Source organism: Buteo buteo, chromosome 30 (assembly GCF_964188355.1).
Source record: "Buteo buteo chromosome 30, bButBut1.hap1.1, whole genome shotgun sequence".
Lineage (NCBI taxonomy): Eukaryota > Metazoa > Chordata > Aves > Accipitriformes > Accipitridae > Buteo > Buteo buteo.
Window position 1 is genome coordinate 333,726 of NC_134200.1, and position 19,388 is coordinate 353,113.

Genomic DNA, 19,388 nt, shown 5'->3' on the forward strand with positions numbered 1-19,388 from the left:
CCTCACTAATTACCCCCTTTCACTAATTACCCCCTCACTAACGACCCCCCCCTCACTAACGACCCCCCCTCACTAATTACCCCCCCCGGGGCCAAAACACCCCCCCAAACTGCCCCTCCCATCCAATCCCCCCTCCTCATTACCCCCCCTCATTAATTTTCTCCTCATTAATTACCCATTAACTAATTGCCCCCCCCCGCGTCGCCCTCCGACCACCAGGGGGCGCTCTTCCCCCCTCAGTTTCCCGCCTCGCCTCCCCCATCACGTGACGCGGGGCGCCGTCTCTCCTCCCCCTCCGCGTGACGCGGGCAACACCGCCCCGCCTCCCTCATCACGTGACGCGGGGGAAACACCTTCCCGCCTCGCCTCCCCCATCACGTGACGCGGGAGGGGGCGCCTTCCCGCCTCGGCGCATGCGCACTAACCCCGCCCGCCTGCGTGCCGCCGCCGCCTCCTCCTTCCCGCCCCGGAAGCGGAAGCGTCGCACGCCGGGAAACACTTCCGGGGGGGGGAAAGAAGCAGCGCGGGAGGAGGAGGAGGAGGAAGAGGAGGAAGAGGAGGAGGAAGGCGGCGGTGCGGGGGTCCCGGTCCCGGCCCCGGGGCCCTCCCCTCATGGCGCTCAGCCTCGACCGCGAGGCCTATTACCGCCGCCTCAGGCGGCTCTACGGCAGCTGGCAGGTGGGGGAGGGGCCTGAGGGGGTGGGGGAGGGGCCTGGGGGGGGGGAGGGGGCCGGGGGGGGGAGGGGAAGGGGTTTGGGGGGGAGAGGGGGGATGGGTTTAGGGGGAGGGGGGAGGCGTTGGGGGGTGGGGGGGAGGGTTTGGGGGGGAAGGGGAGGGGCTTGGGGGTGGGGGAGGGGCGGGGGGTGGGGGAGGGGTGGGGGCCGAGGGGGGAAGGGTTTTGGGGGGGGTTGGGGAAGGGGTTTGCGGGGGTGGGGGGGGGAATGGGGGAAGGGGAGGGGCTTGGGGGGAGGGGTTTGAGGGTGGGGGAGGGGGTGGGGGCGGAGCCTGGGGGGGGAGGGGTCTTGGTTTGGGTGGGGGGAGGGTTTGAGGGGGGGAAGGGGAGGGTCGTGGAGGGTGGGGGAGGGGCCTGGGGGTGGGGGAGGGGCGGGGCCTGAGGAGGGTGGGGGAGGGGCTGGGGGCATATCGAGGCGGGGAGGGGGGGTTATAGGGGCGGAAGGGGGGGAGTGGGGTGGGGGTGGGGGGAGGGGCAGGGGGGTGACAGGGTTGTTGCCCCTCCCCCCCCTTCCCCTCCCCCCACCCCCCTCCTTGTTTCGGCAGAAGGGGGAGGAGGAGTACGGGGGGGTGGACGCCATCGTGGTGGCCGTGGGGGTGGACGAAGAGATCGTCTACGCCAAGTCCACCGCCCTCCAGGTGGGTCCTGGGGCGGGGGAGGGGGCACCCCATCACTTTGGGGGGGGCCCAGCACCCACTGGGGGGGCGTTACCCTCGGGGGAGGGTCCCACCCCCCCTTTTGGGGGGGGCCCGGGGATCCCAGCCCCATTTTTGGGGGGTTTCAGCACCCTTCGGGGGGTGCCGCCACCCCTGCCAAGGGTCCCAGCACCCGTTTCGGGGGGGGGCCACCCCCTTTTTGGGGGCCCCACCCCCTTTTGGGAGGCCCCACCCCCTTTTTGGGGTGTCCCACCCCCTTTTTTGGGGGGTCCCATTCCCTTTGGGGGGTCCCACCTGCTTTGGGGGGGGTCCCAGCACCCTTGGGAAGTGTCCTACCACCAGTTTTGGGGGGGGTGCCACCCTTTTTGGGAGTCCCACCCCTTTTTTGGCAGGCCCACCCCATTTTGGGGGGTCTCACCCCCCTTTTTGGGGGGTCCCATTCCCTTTGAGGGGTCCCACCCTCTTTGGGGGGGGTCCCAGCACCCTTGGCAAGGGTCCTACCACCCCCTTTTGGGGGGGCCCCACCCCCTTTTGGGGGGGTCTCACCCCCTTTTGGGGGGTCCCACCCCCCCTTTTGGGGGCTCCCGAGGATCCCAGCCCCATTTTTGGGGGGTCTCAGCACCCTTCAGGGGGTGCCACCACCCCTGCCAAGGGTCGCAGCACCCGTTTTGGGGGAGCCCAACCCCCTTTTGGGAGACCCCACCCCCTTTTCGGGGGTCCCACCCTCTTTTGGGAGGTCTCACCCCATTTTTGGGGGGGTCCCAGGGGTCCCACCACCCCTTTCGGGGGCTTCCAGCACCTTTTTAGGGGTCCCACCACCCTTAGGGGGGGGCCCTGCACCCCTTTGGGGGGGTGCCATCACTTTGGGTGTCCCACCACCCCTTTTGGGGGGGTCCCACCACCCTTGGGGGGGTCCCAGCACCCCATTTGGCCGTCCCGCCCCTCTTTAGGGGCATCCCACCACCCTTTGGGGGGGCTCCCAGCACCCTTGGGGGGGTCCCAGCACCTTCAAGAAGGGTCCCTTCACTTCTTTTGGGGTCCCACCACCCCTTTTTGGGGGTCCCACCTTTGAGAATGGTCCCAGCACCCCTTTTGGGGTTCCCAGCACCCACTGGGAGGGTTCCCAGCACCCACTGGGGGGGGGTCTCAGCACCTTTAGGGGGGTCTCAGCACCTTTGGGGGGGTCCTATCACCTTTGGGCGTTCCCAGCACCCATTTTTAGGTGTCCCACCAACACCCTATCCCCCTTGGAAAAGCTCCCCCCACCCATTTTGGCAAAGATCCCACCACCCTTGGGCTTCTCCTACCCCTTTTGGCGGGGTCCCACCCCCCTTGGCGGGGTCCTGCCCTCCTTGGGGTGGCCCCACCCACCTTAGGGCAGCCCCACCCTCTTTGGGAGGGGCCCCCTTGCCCCAAATAACCTTCCTCCTCCCCTCCCCAAGACGTGGCTGTTCGGTTACGAGCTGACGGACACCATCATGGTGTTCTGCGAGGAGAAGATCCTCTTCATGGCCAGCAAGAAGAAGGTGGAGTTCCTCAAGCAGGTGGCCCACGCCAAGGGCGGGGAGAGCGCCAACGGCGTCCCCGCCATCACCCTCCTCGTCCGGGAGAAGGTGAGGACCTCGCCGGGGTCGGGGTGGGGAGAGGGCGGGGTGGAGAGGTCGGGATGGAGGTGTCGGGGTGGAGGTGGAGAGGGGATGAAGGTGGAGGTGGAACGGAGACGTTGGGATTTAGATGGGGATGAAATGGAGATGAAGCTGGGATGGAGACGTTGGGATGGAGACGTTGAGATGGAGATAAGACGGAGATGAAGATAAAGGTGGGAAGAAGATGTTGGGATGGAGATAGGACAGAGATGAAGATGAAGGTGGGATGGAGACATTGGGATGGAAGTGGGATGGAGATGAAGATGAAGGTGGGATGAAGACGTTGCGATAGAGGTGGAAAGGAGATGAAGATGAAGGTGGGATGGAGATGGAATGGAGATGAAGATGAAGGTGGGATGGAGACATTGGGATGGGGACTTTGGGGTGGAGACGTTGGGATTCAGATGGAGATGAAATGGAGATGAAGGTGAGATGGAGACGTTGGGATGGAGATGAGACGGAGATGAAGATGAAGGTGGGAAGAAGATGTTGGGATGGAGATAGAACGGAGATGAAGATGGAGGTGGGATGGAGACATTGGGATGGAGGTGGGATGGAGATGAAGATGAAGGTGGGATGGAGACGTTGGGATAGAGGTGGAAAGGAGATGAAGATGAAGGTGGGATGGAGGTGGAATGGAGATGAAGATGAAGGTGGGATGGAGACGTTGGGATGGGGACTTTGGGGTGGAGACGTTGGGATTCAGATGGAGATGAAATGGAGATGAAGCTGGGATGGAGACGGGATGGAGATGAAATGGAGATGAAGATGAAGGTGGGAAGATGTTGGGATGGAGATAGGACAGAGATGAAGATGAAGGTGGGATGGAGACATTGGGATGGAGGTGGGATGGAGATGAAGATGAAGGTGGGATGAAGATGTTGGGATAGAGGTGGGAAGGAGATGAAAATGAAGGTGGGATGGAGGTGGAATGGAGATGAAGATGAAGGTGGGATGGAGACGTTGGGATGGGGACTTTGGGGTGGAGACGTTGGGATTCAGATGGAGATGAAATGGAGATGAAGGTGGGATGGAGACGTTGGGATGGGGACTTTGGGGTGGAGACGTTGGGATTCAGATGGAGATGAAATGGAGATGAAGGTGGGATGGAGACGTTGGGATGGAGATGAGACGGAGATGAAGATGAAGGTGGGAAGATGTTGGGATGGAGATAGGACAGAGACGAAGATGAAGGTGGGATGGAGACGTTGGGATGGAGGTGGGACGGAGATGAAGATGAAGGTGGGATGGAGATGTTGGGGTGGAGACATTTGGGTGGAGGTGGAGATGGAACGGAGATGAAGATGAAGGTGGGATGGAGACATTGTGATTGAGGTGGGACGGAGATGAAGATGAAAGTGGGATGGAGATGTTGGGGTGGAGACGTTGGGATTCAGATGGAGATGGAACGGGGATGGAGACGTTGGGAGGGAGGTCAGACAGAGATGAAGATGAAGGTGGGATGGAGACCTTGGGATGAAGGTGGGACAGAGAAGAAGATGAAGGTGGAATGAAGATGTTGGGATGGAGGTGGGATGGAGAGGAAGATGAAAGTGGGATGGAGATGTTGGGGTGGAGACATTGGGTTGGAGACGTTGGGATTTAGATGGAGATGGAATGGAGATGGAGACGTTGAGACGGAAGTGAGATGGAGATGAAGGTGGGATGGAGACGTTGGCATAGAGGTGGGATGGAGATGAAAACGAAGGTGGGATGGAGATGTTGGGATGGAGGTGGGATGGAGATGAAGACAAAGGTGGGATGGAAACGTTGGGATGGAGACATTGGGGTGGAGACGTTGAGATTCAGATGGAGATGGAATGGGGATGAAGACATTGGGATGGAGATGAGACAGAGACAGATGAAGACGAAGGTGGGGTGGAGATGATGGTGGAGTTGGCGTGAAGGTGTTGGGATGGAGGTGGGATGGAGATAAAGATGAAGGTGGGATGGAGATGTTGGGGTGGAGACATTGGAGTAGAGCTGGAGATGAAGGTGGGATGGAGACATTGGGATGGAGATAGGATGGAGATGAAGATGAAGGTGGGATGGAGACGTTGGGGTGGAGACGTTGGGATTCAGGTGGAGATGGAACAGAGATGAAGGTGGGATGGAGATGTTGGGATGGAGGTGGGACGGAGATGAAGATGAAGGTGGGATGGAGACATTGGGACGGAGGTGTGACAGAGATGAAGGTGGAGTGGAGATGTTGGGGTGGAGATGTTAGGGTGGAGGTGGGACAGAGATGAAGGTGAAGGTGGGATGGAGATGTTGGGATGGAGGTGGGACGGAGGTGAAGATGAAGGTGGGATGGAGATGTTGGGATGGAGATGGGACAGAAATGAAGATGAAGGGGGGTGGAGATGATGGTGCAGGTGGCGTGGAGATGTTGGGATGGAGGTGGGACGGAGATGAAGATGAAGGTGGGATGGAGATGTTGGGATACAGATGTTGGAGTGGAGGTGGATATGGGATGGAGATGAAGGTGAAGGTGGGATGGAGACGTTGGGGTGGAGATGGGACAGAGATGAAGATGAAGGGGGGGTGGAGACGTTGGAATGGAGATGAAGATGAAGGTGGAGGTGGGATGGAGACATTGGGATTGAGGTGGGACGGAGATGGAGATGGGATGGAGACGCTGGGGTGGAGATGAGCGTGAATGTGGCATGGAGATGTTGGGATGGAGGTGGGACGGAGATGAAGATGAAGGTGGGATGGAGACGTTGGGATGGAGATGAAGATGAAGGTGGGATGGAGACATTGGACTGGGGACATTGGGGTAGAGATGGAGATGGACTGGAGATGAAGGTGGGATGGAGACATTGGGATGGAGATGGAGATGAAGATGAAGGTGGGATGGAGACGTTGGACTGGGGACGTTGGGGTGGAGATGGAGATGGACTGGAGATGAAGGTGAAGGTGGGATGGAGACGTTGGGATGGAGACGGGACAGAGATGAAGGTGAAGGTGGGACGGAGACACTGGGCTGGACGTGGAGGTGGACTTGAGGTGGAAGCGAAGGTGAGGATGAGGATGGAGATGAAGGTGGAGATGGGCTGGCGAGGTTGAGATGGAGATGGATCTGAGCTGGAGGTGGAAGCGAGGATGAAGATGAGGATGAAAGTGGACATGAGGCGGAGATGGGATAGAGAAGTTGGGATGGAGCTGGAGGTGGACATGAGACGGAGACCGAAGTGAAGTTGAAGATGAGGACGGAGACGAAGGTGGACGTGAGGTGGAGGTGGGACGGAGATGAAGGTGAAGATGAGGATGGAGCTGGAGATGGGACGAAGATGGGTTGGAGAGGTTGGGATGGAGGTGGACATGAGGTCGAGGTGGAAGTGACGATGAAGATGAGGATGAAGGTAGAGATTTGGGGATGGGACGGAAGACGAGCCGCGCCGTTGACCTCAGAGTCATCTTCACGGCTGACCCACCCCATGCCGGGGCCGAGCACCCATTTTATTTTTTTTTTTCCCCCAATTTCCCCTCTTTTTGCCTCAGAACGAGAGCAACAAAGCCAACTTTGAGAAGATGATCGAAGCTTTGAAGGCCAGCAAAGGCGGGAAACGCATCGGCGTCTTCAGCAAGGACAAATTCCCCGGCGACTTCATGAAGAGCTGGAACGACTGTCTCAGCAAGGAAGGCTTCGAGAAGGTGCGGGGAGGTCCCACCACCCTCGACGTCCTTTTTGGGGGGTCACCTTGACGTCCCCGACCCCAAACTTTGGTTCTTCCGTAGGTGGACATCAGCGCCGTGGTGGCCTACACCATGGCGGCCAAGGAAGACGGCGAACTCAACTTGATGCGCAAAGCGGCCGCCATCACCTCCGAGGTCTTCACCAAGTTCTTCAAAGAACGGGTGATGGAGATCGTTGACGCCGATGAGGTCAGAAAGCTCGATTTTTGGGTGGGGGGAAGGTTGGGGCTCCAAAGCGAGAGGGCGCCGAGGTGGGGGTGACGTCATAACGATGTCATCACCCCCAGAAAGTGCGGCATAGCAAGTTGGCCGAGTCGGTGGAGAAGGCCATCGAGGAGAAGAAGTACCTGGCGGGGGCCGACCCCTCAGCGGTGGAGATGTGTTACCCCCCCATCATCCAGAGCGGGGGCAACTACAACCTCAAGTTCAGCGTCGTCAGGTGGGGAGGGGGACACGCCCCCTAAATTTGGGGGGGAGGGCGGGGACACGTACCCAATTCCTACCCCAAAAAAAAAAAAAAAAAAGGGTTGGGTTGGCTAAATCGCCCTAAAAAAAAAAAAACTACCCCCAAAAAATACCCAAATTTGCCGCGGCGAGGGGGAACTTGATGTCGTCATCCACCAAATTTTGCTGGTTCCCCCCCAAAATTTCGCTGTCGTTCCCCCCCCCGTAGCGACAAGAACCACATGCACTTCGGGGCCATCACGTGCGCCATGGGCATCCGTTACAAGTCCTACTGCTCCAACTTGGTGAGGACCTTGATGGTGGATCCACCTCAGGAGATGCAGGATCACTACGCCTTCCTCCTCCAGCTCCAGGACGAGATGTTGAAGGAGATGCGTCACGGTGAGGACCAGCCTCGGAAGTTTTTTGGGGGGGGCACGGACCTCCTCAAGACACCTCCTGAAAAAAAAACGTCGCTATCGACGCGGGTGGTGACATCTCGGTCTCGCAGGAACCAAACTTTGCGACGTCTACGGCGCCGTGATGGACGTGGTGAAGAAGCAGAAGCCGGAGTTGTTGAGCAAGATCACCAAGAATTTGGGGTGAGGATGAGGAAGGGGGGGACGGTGCGGGGGGGACGCGGAGGCGTGAGGGGGTTGGGGACGTCGTGGTGGTCGTCTGTCCGTCTCTCGCCAGCTTCGCCATGGGCATCGAGTTCAGGGAGGGCTCCTTGGTCATCAACAGCAAGAACCAACACCGGCTGAAGAAGGGTGAGGAGCTTCAGCCCACCTCAAAATCGTCCTCTTCCCCCCCCAAATCGTCCTCTTCCCCCCAAATCGTCTTCTTCCCCCCCAAAATCATCTTCTTCCCCCCCAAATCGTCCTCTTCCTGCACAAAGTTGTCCTCTTCCACCCCAAAAAGGTCTTCTTCCACCCAAAACTGGTCCTCTTCCCCCAAAAAAGGTCCTTTTCCCCCAAAAAAGGGCCTTTCCCACCCAAAAAGGTCCTCTTTCCCCGCAAAAAATTGTCCTCTTCCCCCCCAAATTGTCCTCTTCCCCCCAAAAAAGGTTCTCTTCCACCCCAAGTGAGTCCTCTTCCACCCCAAAGAGGTCTTCCTCCACCCCCAACGAGGTGTTCTCCTTCCACCCAAAAAAAGGTCCTCTTCCACCCAAAATGGCCCTCTTCCACCCCAAATTTTGTCCCACCACCCCAAAATCATCCCCTTCCACCCCAAATTTTGTCCCACCACCCCAAAATCATCCCCTTCCACCCCAAATTTTGTCCTACTACCCCAAAATCATACTGTTCCACACGAAATTTTGTCCCATCACCCCAAAATCATCCTCTTCCACCCCAAATTTTGTCCCACCACCCCAAAATCATCCTCTACCACCCCAAATTTTGTCCCACCACCCCAAATTTTGTCCTACTACCCCAAAATCATTCTCTCCCACCTCAAATTTTGTCCCACCACCCCAAAATCATCCTCTTCCACCTCAAATTTTGTCCCATCACCCCAAAATCATCCTTTTCCACCGCAAATTTTCTCCCACCACCCCAAAATCATCCTCTCCCACCCCAAATTTTCTTCCACCACCCCAACATCATCTTCTTCCACCCCAAATTTTGTCCCACCACCCCAAAATCATCCTCTTCCACACCCAAATTTTCTCCCGCCGCCCCAAACTTCCCCTCCCTCCCCCCAAATTGTCCTCCCTCACCCCAAAACTCCGCCCCACCCCCGGCCCCGCCCATCCCCTCCTCTTCCTCCCCCCAGGCATGGTCTTCAGCATCAACGTTGGCTTCTCCGACTTGACCAACAAGGAAGGCAAGAAGCCAGAGGAGAGGACCTACGCCATGTTCATCGGCGACACCGTGCTGGTAGACGAGGTGGGTGGGGCACGAGGAAGGGGCGGGGCCACAGGGACACACCCCTCCCAAAAATACAAATGGGGTCCTTTTTCCCCAACCCGCGCTCTTCCTCTGCCAGGAGGGTCCTGCCACCGTCCTCACCGCCGTCAAGAAGAAGGTCAAGAACGTCGGTATCTTCCTCAAGGTGAGGACGCGAGGCGGGGGCAAAAATGGGGCGAAACCCCTCGATTTTGGGCAAACAACCGCGTTTCGACCCCAGTTTTCTGAAAACCCGCAATTTTGTTGGTTTTTTTTTTTACCCCAAAAAAGAACGAAGACGAAGAGGAAGAAGAAGAAGAGAAAGACGAAGCCGAAGATCTCCTCGGCCGCAGCTCCCGGGCAGCTCTGCTGACGGAGCGGACGCGGGTGGGTTGTCCCCGCCCGCCCCACCCCAAAACCACACCCCATTTTTTTATTTTTTTTTTTGAGGAGGTGGGGGGAGGTCTGAGGTCATTTCCGCCCCGCCCCAGAACGAGCTGACGGCGGAGGAGAAGCGCCGAGCCCACCAGAAAGAGTTGGCCGCTCAACTCAACGAAGAGGCGCGCCGGCGGTTGACGGAGCAGAAGGGCGAGCAGCAGATCCAAAAGTAACCCAAACCGGCAGATTATTTTGGGGGGGGGGGGGGGATGGAATTTTGGGGTAAAATGGGGGTTCTTCGGTTCGGGCGGGGCCCTCGCCGCATCACCGCCGTGTTTTGGTAGGGCTCGCAAGTCCAACATCTCCTACAAGAACCCGGCGTTGATGCCCAAGGAGCCCCACATCCGCGAGATGAAGATCTACATCGACAAGAAGTACGAGACCGTCATCATGCCCGTCTTCGGCATCGCCACCCCCTTCCACATCGCCACCATCAAGGTGGGGGGCGCCCCAAAAATCTCCCTCCCCGTCTAGGACACCCCAAGATGTCCCCGGGGGTGGTTGGGGTGGGGGGACGTGGGGGGAGAAGGGGAGGTTCGGTTGAGATGTTGGGGTTTTGGGGTGCGGCTTCAGCCCCGATGTTGAGTTGTTGAGGTTTTGGGGTTCGATCTTCTCCCCAGCTTCAACCCAAGGGGGTTTTGGGGTTCAACCTTCTCCCCACCTTCAACCCAAGGGGATTTTGGGGTTCAACCTGACCCTCATCTTCAACCCAAGGGGATTTGAGGGTTCAACCTTCTCCCCACCTTCAACCCAAGGAGGTTTTGGGGTTCAACCTGACCTCTACCTTCAACCCAAGGGGATTTGGGGGTTCAACCTTCTCCCCACCTTCAACCCAAGGAGGTTTTGGGGTTCAACCTGACCTCTACCTTCAACCTGAGCTGATTTTGGGGTTCAGCCTTCTCCCCACCTTCAACCCAAGGGGATTTTGGGGTTCAACCTTCTCCCCACCCTCAATCCAAGGTGGTTTTGGGGTTCAACCTGACCTCTACCTTCAACCCAAGGGGGTTTTGGGGTCCAGCCTTCTCCCCACCTTCAACCCAAGGTGGTTTTGGGGTTCAACCTTCTCCCCACCTTCAACGCAAGGGGATTTTGGGGTTCAACCTGACCCTCATCTTCAACCCAAGGGGATTTTGGGGTTCAACCTTCTCCCCACCTTCAGCCCAAGGGGATTTGGGGGTTCAACCTTCTCCCCACCTTCAACCCAAGGGGATTTGGGGGTTCAACCTTCTCCCCCCCCAACCTTTTGAGATGCCCCACCCTTCCACCTCCCCAACCTTTGCTCTGAAACCTTCTCCCCACCTCGCTTTTGGGCTGCAGCCCCCCCACCCTCCTTCATTTTTGGGGGTGACCCCCTCTTTTCTTCTCCCCCCACCCCAGAACATCAGCATGTCGGTGGAAGGTGACTACACCTACCTACGCATCAACTTCTACTGCCCGGGCAGCGCCTTGGGACGCAACGAGGGCAACATCTTCCCCAACCCCGAGGCCACCTTCGTCAAGGAGATGTGAGCCACCGTTGGGGACCACGACGGGGCGGGGACACGTTACGGTGGCTGTATGGGGTCCCCGAGGTCACCCCGACTTTTCCCGGTCCCTCCAGCACCTACCGCGCCTCCAACATGAAGACCCCGGGCGAGCAGACGGTGCCGGCCCTCAACCTTCAAAACGCTTTTCGGATCATCAAGGAGGTCCAGAAACGCTACAAAACCCGAGAAGCTGAGGAGAAGGAGAAGGAGGTGAGGACCGAGAGGATGGGGGGTTTTTTGGGGGGGGTCTCCTGGGGGGTTTTTTTTGAGAAATTGGGGACCCCCAACTTCTCCGGCTCTTCTCCAGGGCATCGTCAAGCAAGACTCGTTGGTCATCAACCTCAACCGCAGCAACCCCAAGTTGAAGGACCTCTACATCCGTCCCAACATCGCCCAGAAGAGGATGCAGGGTTCCTTGGAGGCCCACGTCAACGGTATGGACTTGGGGTGGGACGGATGGACCTCGTGGAGGTTCGGGGACCCCTTCGTCACCTTTAATTGTCCCCACCCCAGGTTTCCGCTTCACCTCGGTGCGCGGAGACAAGGTGGACATCCTCTACAACAACATCAAGCACGCCGTTTTCCAGCCGTGCGACGGGGAGATGATCATCGTGCTCCACTTTCACCTCAAGGTCTTCTTCTAGGCCGGGGCGGGGTGGGCGTGGCTTTTTGGGGGGGGGGTTGCAGGACCTTCCCGGTGACACGTTTGTCCCTGTCCCGTCCGCGTCCCTCCCCAAGAACGCCATCATGTTCGGGAAGAAGCGTCACACGGACGTCCAGTTCTACACGGAAGTCGGCGAGATCACCACCGACTTGGGCAAACACCAACACATGCACGACCGCGATGACCTCTACGCCGAGCAGGTTGGTGGAAAGAGGACCGAGGAAGGTCCCCGAGAAGTTTTTGGGGTGCCACCAAGATGGTGGTGACCCCCTTTATCCCACACAACCCCCCCGAAGATGGAACGGGAGATGCGCCACAAGCTGAAGACGGCCTTCAAGAACTTCATCGAGAAGGTGGAAGCGCTCACCAAGGAGGAGCTGGAGTTTGAGGTGCCCTTCCGGGAGCTGGGGTAAGTGGAGACCGACCCCACCGACCTTTTTTGGGGGGTCCTCGTGGGTTTTGGGGGGCCGCCGTTGGGTTTTTGGGCTGTCCCTATCGTTTTGGAGGTGATTTTCATTGTTTTTGTAGGGTGCCACCATCTTTTTTGGGGTGTTTTCATCTCCTTCTTGAGGTGTCTTTGCCGTTTTTTGAGACGTCCTCATTGTTTTTGGGGTGTCCTCATCATTTATGGGGTGTCCTCGTCGTTTTTTGGGGTGTCCTCATGTTTTTTGGGCTGTCCCCATCATTTTGGAGGTGATTTCATCGGTTTTGTGGGGTGCCACTGTCTTTTTTGGGGTGTTTTCATTTCCTTGTTGAGGTGTCCTCGTTGGTTTTTGAGGAGTCCTCGTCGTTTTTTGAGTCCTCCTCATCGGTTTTGAGGGGTTCTCATCGGTTTTGGGGTGTCCTCATCGTTTTTTGGGGTGTCTTTGTGTTTTTTTGGGCTGTCCCCATCTTTTTGGACGTGATTTCATCGTCTTTGTGAGGTGCCACCGTCTTTTTTGGGGTGTTTTCATATTCTTGTTGAGGTGTCCTCATCATTTTTTGAGACATCCTCATCGGTTTTGGGGTGTTCTCATCGTTTTTTGGGGTGTCTTCATGTTTTTTGGGTCTGTCCCCATCGTTCTGGAGGTGATTTCATCGTTTTTGTGGGGTGCCACCATCTTTTTGGGGGTGTTTTTGTCTCCTTCTTGAGGTGTCTTTGCCATTTTTTGAGACATCCTCATCGTTTTTGGGGTGTCCTCATCATTTATGGGGTGTCCTCGTCGTTTTTTGGGGTGTCCTCATGTTTTTTGGGCTGTCCCCATCATTTTGGAGGTGATTTCATCGGTTTTGTGGGGTGCCACCGTCTTTTTTGGGGTGTTTTCATTTCCTTGTTGAGGTGTCCTCGTTGGTTTTTGAGGAGTCCTCGTCGTTTTTTGAGTCCTCCTCATCGGTTTTGAGGGGTTCTCATCGGTTTTGGGGTGTCCTCATCGTTTTTTGGGGTGTCTTTGTGTTTTTTTGGGCTGTCCCCATCTTTTTGGACGTGATTTCATCGTCTTTGTGAGGTGCCACCGTCTTTTTTGGGGTGTTTTCATATTCTTGTTGAGGTGTCCTCATCATTTTTTGAGACATCCTCATCGGTTTTGGGGTGTTCTCATCGTTTTTTGGGGTGTCTTCATGTTTTTTGGGTCTGTCCCCATCGTTCTGGAGGTGATTTCATCGTTTTTGTGGGGTGCCACCATCTTTTTGGGGGTGTTTTTGTCTCCTTCTTGAGGTGTCTTTGCCGTTTTTTGAGACATCCTCATCGTTTTTGGGGTGTCCTCATCATTTATGGGGTGTCCTCATCGTTTTTTGGGGTGTCCTCATGTTTTTTGGGCTGTCCCCATCATTTTGGAGGTGATTTCATCGGTTTTGTGGGGTGCCACCGTCTTTTTTGGGGTGTTTTCATTTCCTTGTTGAGGTGTCCTCGTTGGTTTTTGAGGAGTCCTCGTCGTTTTTTGAGTCCTCCTCATCGGTTTTGAGGGGTTCTCATCGGTTTTGGGGTGTCCTCATCGTTTTTTGGGGTGTCTTTGTGTTTTTTTGGGCTGTCCCCATCTTTTTGGACGTGATTTCATCGTCTTTGTGAGGTGCCACCGTCTTTTTTGGGGTGTTTTCATATTCTTGTTGAGGTGTCCTCATCATTTTTTGAGACATCCTCATCGGTTTTGGGGCGTTCTCATCGTTTTTTGGGGTGTCTTCATGTTTTTTGGGTCTGTCCCCATCGTTTTGGAGGTGATTTCATTGTTTTTGTGGGGTGCCACCATCTTTTTTGGGGTGTTTTCATCTCCTTCTTGAGGTGTCTTTGCCGTTTTTTGAGACATCCTCATCGTTTTTGGGGTGTCCTCATCATTTATGGGGTGTCCTCGTCGTTTTTTGGGGTGTCCTCATGTTTTTTGGGCTGTCCCCATTGTTTTGGAGGTGATTTCATCGGTTTTGTGGGGTGCCACCGTCTTTTTTGGGGTGTTTTCATCTTCTTGTTTAGGTGTCTTCGTCATTTTTTGAGACATCCTCATCGGTTTTGGGGCGTTCTCATCGTTTTTTGGGGTGTCTTCATGTTTTTTGGGTCTGTCCCCATCGTTTTGGAGGTGATTTCATCGTTTTTGTGGGGTGCCACCATCTTTTTTGGGGTGTTTTCGTCTCCTTGTTGAGGTGTCTTTGTCGTTTTTTGGGACATCCTCATCGGTTTTGGGGTGTCCTCATTGTTTTTTGAGGTGTCCTCATCGTTTTTTGGGCTGTCCCCATCGTTTTGGAGTTGTTCTTATCGCTTTTGTGGGGTGCCACTGTCTTTTCTGGGGTGTTTTCATCTTCTTGTTGAGGTGTCCTCGTCGTTTTTTGAGGAGTCCTCATCAGTTTTGAGTTCTCATCGGTTTTGAGGAGTCCTCATCATTTTTGGGGTGTTTTCATCGTTTTTGGGGTGTCCTCATAATTTCTGGGGATGTCCTCATGTTTTTGGGGCTGTCCCCATCATTTTGGAGGTGATTTCATCATTTTTGTGGGGTGCCACTGTCTTTTTTTGGGTGTTTTCATCTCCTTGTTGAGGTGTCCTCATCGTTTTTTGAGACATCCTCATCGTTTTTGGGGTGTTCTCATCGTTTTTGAGGTGCCTCTATCTCTTTTGGGAGGGTCTTCATGTTTTTTTGGGGTGTCATTGTTTTTGAGGTGCCTTCATCTTTTTTTGGAGTGTCTTCAAGTTTTTTGGGGTCTCTTCATGTTTTTGGGGGTTTTCTCATGGTTTTTTGGGCTCTCCTCATGGATTTTTTGGCATCTCCTCATGGGTTTTTTTGCATCTCCTCATGGTTTTTTGGCATCTCCTCGTGGTTTTGGGGGATCTCCTCGTGGTTTTTGGGGATCTCCTCATGGTTTTTGGGGATGTCCTTATGTTTTTTTGGGATCTCCTTATGGTTTTTTGGGATCTCCTTATGGTTTTTTGGGATGTCCCTGTGGTTTTTTGGCATCTCCTCGTGTTTTTTTGGCATCTCCTCGTGTTTTTTTGGCATCTCCTCGTGGTTTTTTGGCATCTCCTCATGGTTTTTTGGGATGTCCCTGTGATTTTTTGGGATCTCCTTGTGGTTTTTTGGGATCTCCTTGTGGTTTTTTGGGATCTCCTCATGGGGTTTTTGGCATCTTCTCATGGGTTTTGGGCCTCCTTGTTTTTTTGGGATCTCCTCATATTTCTTTGGGGTCTCCTCATGGTTTTTTGGGGGGGTGTCCCCCCTGCTCCGGCAGGTTCAACGGCGCCCCGTACCGCAGCACCTGCCTTCTCCAACCCACCAGCAGCGCCTTGGTCAACTGCACCGAGTGGGTAAGTCGAGGCAGGATGACCATTTTGGGGGGGAGCCACCAGAACTTGGGGGGCTGCCCCACTGATCTTTTGCCCCCCACCCCACCCCAGCCCCCTTTCGTGGTGACCTTGGACGAGGTGGAGCTGATCCACTTCGAGCGGGTCCAGTTCCACCTGAAGAACTTCGACATGGTCATCGTCTACAAGGACTACAGCAAGAAGGTCACCATGATCAACGCCATCCCCGTCGCCTCCCTTGACCCCATCAAAGAGTGGCTCAAGTAGGCTCCACCCCTTCCCCCGCCTTCCCCCGCCCCGCCCCGCCCCTTCACCGTCCTCTTCCTCTTCCTCCAGCTCGTGTGACCTCAAATACACGGAGGGCGTCCAGTCCCTCAACTGGACCAAGATCATGAAGACCATCGTGGATGACCCGGAGGGCTTCTTCGAGCAGGGGGGATGGTCCTTCCTGGAGCCCGAGGGCGAGGTACGGCTTGGCCCCGCCCCTAGGTTGGCCCCACCCTTTGGTGGCCCCACCCCAAGGTTCTCCAGCTCATCCCCACCCCATGGTGGCCCCACCTCCGGGTTCTCCAGGTTGTCCCCACCTCCAGGTTGGCCCAACCCTTGGTGGCCCAACCCTTGGTGACCCCGCCCCCACGTTGTCCCCGCCCCCACGTTGTCCCCGCCCCTTGGCGTCCCGCCTCCACCTCCTCCCGGTTGTCCCCAGGGCAGTGACGCCGAGGTGGGCGAATCCGAGTCGGAGATGGAGGACGAGACCTTCAACCCTTCGGAGGAAGACTACGAGGAGGAGGAGGAGGACAGCGACGAAGATTACTCCTCCGAGGCCGAGGAGTCGGGTACGGCCACGGGGTGGCACGTCCCTTGGGTGGGGGTGGCGCGTCCCCGAGGAGGACATCGTGGCCTCGAGGAGGGTGGCCCGTCCCTCAAGAGGCCACCACGTCCCCATGGAGGCCACCAGGTCCTTGTGGAGGCCACCACAACCCCTTGGAGATGCCATTCAACATCCCCATGGAGGCCACCAAGTCTCCATGGAGGCCACCAGGTCCCCTTGGGGGCCACCATGTGCTCATGGAGGCTACCCAATGTCCCCATGGAGGCCACCACGTCCCCTTGGAGGCCACCAGGTCCTTGTGGAGGCCACCACAACCCCTTGGAGATACCAACCACGTGGCCTTGGAGGCCACCAGGTCCCCTTGGAGGCCACCAAGTCCCCTTGGAGGCCACCACGTGCCCTTGGAGGCCACCACATGCCCTTGGAGGCCACCAGGTCCCCATGGAGGCCACCACAACCCCTTGGAGATGCCATTCAATGTCCCCATGGAGGCCACCAGGTCCTCTTGGAGGCCACCAGGTCCTCTTGGAGGCCACCACGTGCCCTTGGAGGCCACCAGGTCCCTGTGAAGGCCACCACAACCTCTTGGAGATGCCACTCAACGTCCCCTTGGAGGCCACCAGGTCCCTGTGGAGGCCACCAGGTCCCCCTGGAGGCCACCAGGTCCTTGTGGAGGCCACCACAACCCCTTGGAGATCCACCGTTTCCTTCTAGAATATTCCAAGGAGTCGCTGGGCAGCGAGGAAGAGAGCGGCAAAGACTGGGACGAGCTGGAAGAAGAAGCCCGAAAAGGTGAGCCCAAAGGGGGGGGGGGGAGGTTGGAGGGGGGGTGGGGACCCCCCAAAAATTTGGGGGGACCCCCCTGACCCCTCCCATCTCCCCCTCTCCCCCCCCAGCTGACCGGGAGAGTCAATACGAGGAAGAGGAGGAGCACGGCCGCAGCCGGAAGAGGAAGGCTCCCGCCGGCCGGGGCGCCCACCCCCGCAATCCGGGGCCCCCCAAAAAGAAGAGGAAGTAGGGGACCCCCCCTTCCCTCCCCCCACTTCACCCCGCCCGCCGGGAAAAATTTTGGGGTCCCCCCCTTCCAAAAAAATTGGAGGTTCTCTAAAATTTTGGGGGGAGTTCTCAAAATTTGGGGGTTTTCTGAAAAAATTTGGGGGTTTCGCTCGAAATGTTGGGGTCCCTGGAAGAAATTGGGGGGTTGTCCTTGAAATTTGGGGGTTTCCTGAAAAAATTTGGAGGTTCTTCTCGAAATTTTGGGGTCCCTAGAAAAAATTTGGGGGTTCTTCTCAAAATTGAGGGGGTTCCTGAAAAAATTTGGAGGTTCTTCTCAAAATTTTGGGGTCTCCTGAAAATATTTGGGGGTTCTTCTCCAAATTTTGGGGTCCTTGGAAAAATTTGGGTGGTCTCCTCAAAATTTTGGGGTCTCCTGAAAAAATATGGGGGTTCTTCTCCAAATTTTGGGGTCCTTGGAAAAATTTGGGTGGTCTCCTCAAAATTTTGGGGTCTTCTGAAAAAATTTGGGGGTTATTCTCAAAATTTTGGGGTCCCTAGAAAAATTTTGGGGGGTCTCCTCAAAAATTGGGGTCTCCTGAAAAAAATTGGGGATTCTCCTCAAAATTTGAGGGTCCTTGGAAAAATTTAGGTGGGTTGCCTCAAAAATTTGGGATTTCTCAAAATTTTGGGGTCCCCTGAAAAAATTTGGGGGTTCTCCTCAAAATTTGGGGGTTCTCTAAAAAACTGGGGGGTTCTACACCAAAATGGGGGGGTTCTCAAAATTTTGGGGTCCCCCTACAAAATTTGGGAGTTCTTTTCAAAATTTGGAGATTCTCCTCCAAATTTGGGGTCACTCCTCAAAATTGTGACATTTCTCCCCCCAAATTTCGGGTTCTTCCTCCAAATTTAGGGACCCCCCTCCAAATTTGCCCCCCCCCCAAAATGTGAGATCCTATTCCAAAATTTTGGGGTCCCCACTAAAAATTCTGGGGATCCTCCAAATGTTTTTGGGATTTCTCCAAAATTTGGGTGTTATTCTCAAAATTTGGGGTTCACCTCCCAAATTTTGGGTCCCCCCCTAAAAATCGGGGGTTTCTCTCCCAAATTTTGGGGTTCTCCTAAAAATGTGGGGGTTTCTCCCTCAAAATTGGGGGTTCTCAAAATTTTGGGGTCCCACCTAAAAATTTGGGGTGTTTTTCCCTGAAATTATTGGGGGTTCTCCTCCTAAATTTTGTGCCCCCCCTAAAAATTTGGGGGGATCTCCCTGAAAACTGGGGCTTCTCAAAATTTTGGGGGGCCCCCTAAAAATTTGAATGCCCCCCCCAAATTTACCAATTCTCCTCCAAATTTGGGAATTTCCCTTAAAATTTGGGATTCTCTCCAAATTTGGGGTGCCCGCTGAGCCCCAAAATTGGGGGGGACCCCAAAATCGGGGGAGGGGACCCCAAAACCTCCCCGGGGGGGACCCCAAAATCCCACCGGGGGGGTGTGTCCCCCCAAGCCCCGCCCCTCTTTTTTTTTTTTTATTTAGCTCTATTTATCGGCAGCGAGGGGGGTCCCCCTCTTTTTTTGGGGGGGGTCCCCTCTTTTTTGGGGGCCCCCCCCTCTTTTTTGGGGTCCCCCCCCGCGGGGCGTCTCTTTTCCGTAGCCGGTAGCTCTCGCTCTTTTCCAATCGTTCAATAAAAAAGTGGTTTTTTTAAGGTTTTTTAACTAAAAAGTGTGTTTTTTCGAAACCCCCCCCACCCTGAAATGGGGTGAAACCAGTTGAAAAGGGGCCTGACCAGTTTAAAGTGGGTGAAACCAGTATGAGGTGGGAGGTAAACCAGTTTGGGGGGCGGGGGGGGACCAGTTTGGGGGGGGCGAAACAGTTTGGGAGGGGGAATACCAGTTAAATTGGGGTTAACCCACTATGAATTGGGAGGTAAACCAGTTTAAATGGGGTTAAACCTGTTTAAAATGGGTGAAACCAGTATGATTTGGGAGTTAAACCAGTTTAATCAGGTTAAACCAGTTTGAATGGCTTAAACCCATTTTAAATGGGTGAAACCAGTATGAATTGGGAGTTAAACCAGTTTGAGGAGGGTAAAACCAGTTTAAAGGGGGTTAAA

General features: G+C 55.6%; 1 protein-coding gene across 1 annotated transcript; it reads left to right on the forward strand.

Annotated features, from left to right (window-relative positions):
- Positions 1-503: 503 nt before the first annotated feature.
- On the forward strand, positions 504-18,972 carry SUPT16H (SPT16 homolog, facilitates chromatin remodeling subunit). The gene is made up of 26 exons (XM_075018577.1): positions 504-678; positions 1,279-1,371; positions 2,832-3,002; positions 6,540-6,692; positions 6,777-6,923; positions 7,022-7,173; positions 7,408-7,580; positions 7,690-7,780; positions 7,875-7,948; positions 8,955-9,067; positions 9,168-9,233; positions 9,359-9,454; positions 9,559-9,674; positions 9,790-9,943; positions 10,883-11,010; positions 11,106-11,241; positions 11,339-11,465; positions 11,545-11,663; positions 11,770-11,895; positions 11,992-12,104; positions 15,380-15,455; positions 15,546-15,715; positions 15,789-15,918; positions 16,159-16,288; positions 16,999-17,076; positions 17,181-18,972. Exons 1-26 carry the CDS (start codon positions 613-615, stop codon positions 17,300-17,302), a joined length of 3,120 nt encoding a protein of 1,039 aa, XP_074874678.1. The 5' UTR covers positions 504-612; the 3' UTR covers positions 17,303-18,972.
- The last annotated feature ends 416 nt before the right edge of the window (positions 18,973-19,388 follow it).